The 5,531-nt window shown below is 49.6% G+C and overlaps 1 protein-coding gene across 1 annotated transcript; it reads left to right on the top strand.

The window, feature by feature from the left end:
• The first annotated feature begins 357 nt into the window (after nt 1-357).
• On the top strand, nt 358-4,119 carry LOC103622312 (C-factor). Its single transcript, XM_017743977.1, has 6 exons — nt 358-420; nt 1,275-1,326; nt 1,621-1,808; nt 2,158-2,313; nt 3,077-3,187; nt 3,361-4,119. The coding sequence occupies exons 1-6, from the start codon at nt 358-360 to the stop codon at nt 3,472-3,474; spliced, it is 684 nt and encodes a 227-aa protein (XP_017599466.1). The 3' UTR covers nt 3,475-4,119.
• Nucleotides 4,120-5,531: the final 1,412 nt, after the last annotated feature.

Below are 5,531 nucleotides of genomic sequence, written 5' to 3'. Positions count from 1 at the left end.
TGCAGCAGGAGTTGTTAGCTTGTTTCTGTCAGACAGAAAAGCATATAAATAAATGAACTATAAATAAATGGACAAACCTTGAGAAGCCAGAGCGCTCCAGGAGTTCATTATCCATTAAGTGATACTGTCAAACTGGAATCCAGTGACAGTCCAAAGGCATGGAATTATTGCAGGCCTTGACATGGCAGAGCTATTTCATCCTGGGCTATCAATAAACAAGACAGTGTGTTCTGGGCCTTTAATTTATGGAAAACTGTCCCACCAAGCCCTGTCCAAAGCAAGGAAAGTCTTCTGGTTTTGTGCTTCTGACTTGTTTTTCCTTCCCCCTCCCCTTAATAGCCTTAACTGCAGTTGTAGATGGGCCTCAGTGGGAGAACAAATCTCCCAAACAAGCCTGGAGAGAATCCTGCAGGGTCTGATGTGAGATAAAAGATGCGAGGCATTATAGTTTGTCAGAGGACACGGAGTCCCTAAAGTGTCTCCAAGGGGCAGAGAAGGATTCTTTCAAAACCTGCCCTCCTGACCCCTATTCCCAAAGGGCTCCTAAAGAAAGGGATTTGCTGGGCTGGAATGTTTGGCCAGGTTGCTGTGTCTCCTGAACACGACTGGGAGCATGGAATCCATCTGTTGTGTTTGGCCACACTTCCCACTTGGCTTCATGGCACAGAAACCTGAGTATTCCAGCTGGGCCTATAAATCCAATTTGGAATACTTTGTCCAGCCGGAACACCGGAGAGCACGGATTTCTCCAGGAACACCAGCCTGCTCTGCTGACAGGCAGATGGGAGAGTTACAGCAGGGAGGGAATTGTTCTTCTGGACAGTGGCTGTGCCTGGGATGGATTTCATGGTGTACTTCACCTCCACTTACAAGAACTGACGCTAACGAGGCTGCTGGGGAAACGGAATTCCCATGGGAAAACTGCAAACAGTAATTCCAAATGGCTTTTTAAAAGCGTTCCTGTTGCCCCAAAGTGATGTCCAGCACTAGCTGAGCTTCAGGAGAATTATGCTTTTCTTGCAAAGTTGGGAAGCTACTGGATTTTTACTGGAATGCTGAGAACTGAGAAATATCAGTTCCTTGATCTGGCTCTTAGGAAAGCTGCTCAGAAGGCTGGAAAACCAAGTAGAACCATTGCCTTCAGTCCAATCATGAAAATATTTCAGTTGCAATTCTGGAGGTGCAGAATTCAAACTGATTTATGTAATAGCCATGGAGATTTTTATATATAATACACATATATACATACATGATAAAAATTTTCTTCTTCCTAGGAACTGCAGCAGCTCAGCAAGCAATACAGCAACATCAAGCTCCTGCAGCTGGGTGAGTAAGGGCCTTTATTTCTGTGTACAGAAATCTGTTCCACTTAGGTGAAGAGATTTCTTAAGAAATTGGTCTCCTGAGTGATTAGTATCTGGACGTGATCTCCAGCAGCTGAAAACCATCTTAAGATAACACAAGGGAAATGTAGTTCTGTAAAATCTGTGCATTTTCACCTGTGTGCTGCCCAAACATCCCCAGGCAGCCTCAGATTTGGTTTGGCACGGGTTGTCTCGTGCCAGGCAGACCCTGAACCCCACACTGTTCAATGGGGCTCTTCCTGCCTCCTCTGTGCAGATGTGGTCTGTGAGAACAGCATCAAGAAAGTGGTCAAGGAAGTGGAAGAAATTGTGGGAGACAAAGGCCTGAACTGCCTCATCAACAACGCTGGCATCAACGTGCTCGCCTCGCTGGAGGAAGTCACAGCAGAGACCATGCTCACCATTTATGAAACCAACACCGTTGCCCAGCTGATGGTCACCAAGGTAAGGACTGGGAGGAATGGGCTTAATCTGGGGCTTTTCCACAAGTGAGCTGGACTTGTCCAGGTGTTTGTCCCCTTGGAACTGCACAGATACAGTTCTGACATGGACCTGCCCGTCTGGAGAGCAGCAAGAGCTGCTGTTTGTGCACCTGCTGTGGGATCACTTCATGGCAGGTGGGGACAGGAGCTGGGCAGAAAAGGCTGCTGGAGGAAGGTTTCCTCTGTGTCTGAGGAGCCATCACTGCTCTGTGCTGGTGGCCCAGAGCTGTACTGGGGTTCCTGCTATGAATGAGGGAATGATCCAACTCCAACCCAAGTCACCAAATGAAAGCAAACTCTTGTTTCCACAGGCGTTCCTCCCCCTGCTGAGGAAGGCAGCCCAGCTGGGCACTGGAATGGGCTGTCACAGAGCTGCCATCATCAATATGTCCTCTCTCGCTGCCTCCATGCAGCTCGTCCAGGCAAACGAGATGTTCCTCAAGGTCTATCCCTACAGGATAGCCAAGGTTTGTGGGCACACCTGGGCTGAGTTAGAGACCACGCTGACCCCAAGGTGATGATGCCAAGGGGTGCAGCACCTCTGTGGACACAAAAACTGTTCTCCTTCTTCATGTGGGTGGAAATGGGAGCTGTGAAACTCTGCACCTGGAGCAGGCTCCCAAATCCCTGCTCTGATACAGATCCACACCTGAGGGATTTGGCATTCAGGGGAGAGCTGATGCCATCGAGTGTGGGTTCTATCAGCTGTGTTCCTCTCCCATCCAAGCAAGGGAGCAGGCAGGAAGCTCAGCAAAAGGTGTGCTGACCTGTATGTGGTGATGGTAGTGACAGGTGGGATTTTTAGTTTTGTCACATCCAGAGATTGAGTTTGCACAGATAGTCAGGATCACACATACAGTTTCTCCTACACCACCTACTCATAAGCTGTTAAATACTTGTTTTCCCTGTTCAGAAGTAAATGAATGTTTGTGTAGTGGTTATGCAGAAAAACACAGTCCTTATGTCAATATTATTCTCCTCACAGCTCCTGAGGTGTTTCAAAGGCGACTTTATCTTCCATTGCAATGTAGTTTCATCTTTGGGCAGTGAGTTTATGGTGGTAGAGCTTCCAGAGTCCCCAGAAGGTCTGGATGAGTTACTGAAAGTCTCTTACTGCCCCTTCCTGTGCCAGGAGACAGCAGGGTGGAAGGGAGGTGCCCACCAGCTGGGTTTGAGGTCTTGCTCAAGGCTCATAAACAGCACATTAATAGGTGGTTTCCACTCCCACAGACTGCACTGAACATGATCACCAGGTGTCTCGCTGCAGACTTGAAATCGGACGGGATTCTCTGCATTTCCTTGCACCCAGGCTGGCTTCAGACAGACATGGGTGGAAACATGGTGAGTGCCAGCTCTGGAAATGTGACAGTGGGGGTCCCTTGTTGTCCCAACCCCCTGGTTGCACGCCTCCATGTACTGTGACACACAAAAATACATCTCCCTTCATTGTAGAACCTCCTTGATTCTCTTCTGCAGGATATTCCCAGTAATGACCTAAGCTTGATTCATTCCAGGCTCCCATGCAGGTGCAGGAGGCTATCCCAGGTATTCTCTCTGTTCTGGACCGTCTCGGTGAAAAAGAAAATGGTTCTTTCCTAGACTGGCAAGGGGAAACTCTACCGTGGTAGAAGTGCACAGAACTCTACAGGAACAGCACATCAGTCACAATTTAACCTTGCCACTGCTGTCTGTGTCTCTAGGGTTTTCTTACACACTCCTTGAAATAGCCAGTGTGATGCTGAGCCTCTCTCTAGGTGTATTTGGAAAGCAAGGTGGCTGAGTCTTTCATTGGTACTGCTACTGCTCTGCTCTAATGCTTGCTGCAAACACTACTGTGCTCTCGGTGATGGGCATCTCCTGGAACCCTCAGAAATGGATTAAAACCTGCAAGTTAAATCCGGGGGCTGGTGGTTCCTTTTCACTTCCAAAACCAAAGTGGGCTTCTGGCTCTCTGCAGAATTAAATGACCTGACCTCAGAGTAAGGCCAGTGTAGGCTGTCAGATTCCAGTATGATCCATTCTCTCCAGAAAAAAACTCCTTCGGTTTCCTTTGTTCCTAACTGAGCCAAGGCTGAAATTGCCCAGCTCTAAACCATGGGAATTTGGTACTTCTGTAAATTCCGTGGCAAACTCTGAGTGTCCCCAGGTTGCCAGTGTACACCAGGCACTTGCTTTGTTCCCAGTGGGTGACTAACAGCCTGATATGGGGGTGGGAATGTTGTTTTGTACATAAACTTCTGAAGTGTCTTCAATAAAGTCTTGATTAAACAGTCTGTTTACCGAACTGTTTACTTCATTTAATTTCTCTTCATAGGCTTCTCTTTCCTGGCAAGAGAATTTTATTCCTAATTTTCAGGAAGAAACTCTAACCAAAGCCAACCTTTCAGGGTAGTTGGGTTTGATGCAGTGGGGTGTACCTAAAACGGAGATAGACCCTCATTCTGGTCTGAAATACTAAAAGCAGCTGGTGAATAAATATCTTGTGTTCTGGCTGAGGTAGGTATAAAAGCAAAAAGCCCTTTGAAGTCCAGGATTGGCTTCAACATCCCTCCCTTATGCCAGCTGATTAGGCACTTTCATGCTGTGCCAAGACGGTGGGTTCCTGTGCCGAGTAAGAGAAGGCAAACAACAGCCAGGTAAGGGGAGAGGACAGGTGTGGCTGTCCCTGGACAGCAGCCACTGGGACTTGCCCCTGGATGCAGACGGAGGTGTGGCAGGGAGAGGTGTCTGTGTGTGCCTTCCATGATCCCTGCGTCACCAGGGACAGGCAGGCTCACTGTGACAGCATCACAGGATCCTTCACAGAATCACCGAATTCTTCACAGAATCACCGAATTATTTCGTTTGGAAAAGTCCATCAAGTCCAACGTGTGACTGATCCCCTCCTCGTCACCCAGCCCAGAGCACTGAGTGCCATGTCCAGTCCTTCCTTGGGCACCTCAAGGGATGGGGGCTCCACCGCATTCCCATACTTAACAACCCTTTCCATGAAGGAATTCCTCCTGTTGCCCAAAATTCCTCCCCTTACCTGCTCAGACGGGCTTTAGTGAGGCGCTCCTGTGACTCAGCAGGTGAACACACCCCAAGCACTGACTTTCCAAGTGTGGCTGAGGTCTCCGTGCAAACTGGTGCGTGAGGCACACGCCTGGCTTGAACTGGTTGAAGGATTTATTTTGGAGCAAAGCTGGGGAAGGGTTTGGAGCACCAGGAGAGGCTGAGGGAGCTGGGAAAGGGGCTCAGCCTGGGGAAAAGGAGGCTCAGGGGGACCTTGTGGCTCTGCACAACTCCCTGACAGGAGGGGCAGTGAGGGGGGCTCGGGCTCTGCTCCCAGGGAACAGGGACAGGAGGAGAAGGAACGGCTTAGATTGCACCAGAGTTAGGTTGGATATTCAGAAAAATTTCCTCATGAAAAGGTAGAAAAGCATTGGAATGGACTGTGAGGGACCATGAAGGACCAGGAGGGACCGTGAGGAACTGAGAAGGACCAGGAAGGATTGTGAGTGACCACAAGGGATCATGAAGGACCTTGAGGGACCACGCAGGACTGTGAGGGACCATGAAGGACCACAAAGGGGCCAGGAGGGGCCGTGAACGATCGTGAGGGACCCGAGACGGGCACGTTAAGGGAGCACGAGGGGCCGGTGAGGGGCCGTGAGGGCCGGCCGTGAGGGGCCGGACCGGCACG

Source organism: Corvus brachyrhynchos, unplaced genomic scaffold, assembly GCF_000691975.1.
Source record: "Corvus brachyrhynchos isolate BGI_N302 unplaced genomic scaffold, ASM69197v1 scaffold68, whole genome shotgun sequence".
NCBI lineage: Eukaryota > Metazoa > Chordata > Aves > Passeriformes > Corvidae > Corvus > Corvus brachyrhynchos.
This window is presented reverse-complemented; position numbering and strand designations above follow the sequence as displayed.

Coding starts and splice junctions, on each gene's coding strand:
- LOC103622312 (XM_017743977.1), top strand. CDS start 358: ATGGGCCTCAGTGGGAGAACAAATCTCCCAAACAAGCCTGGAGAGAAT. Junction 2,314..3,076: donor ATCCCTACAGGATAGCCAAG/GTTTGTGGGCAC, acceptor CCACTCCCACAG/ACTGCACTGAACATGATCAC. Junction 3,188..3,360: donor CAGACATGGGTGGAAACATG/GTGAGTGCCAGC, acceptor GATTCATTCCAG/GCTCCCATGCAGGTGCAGGA.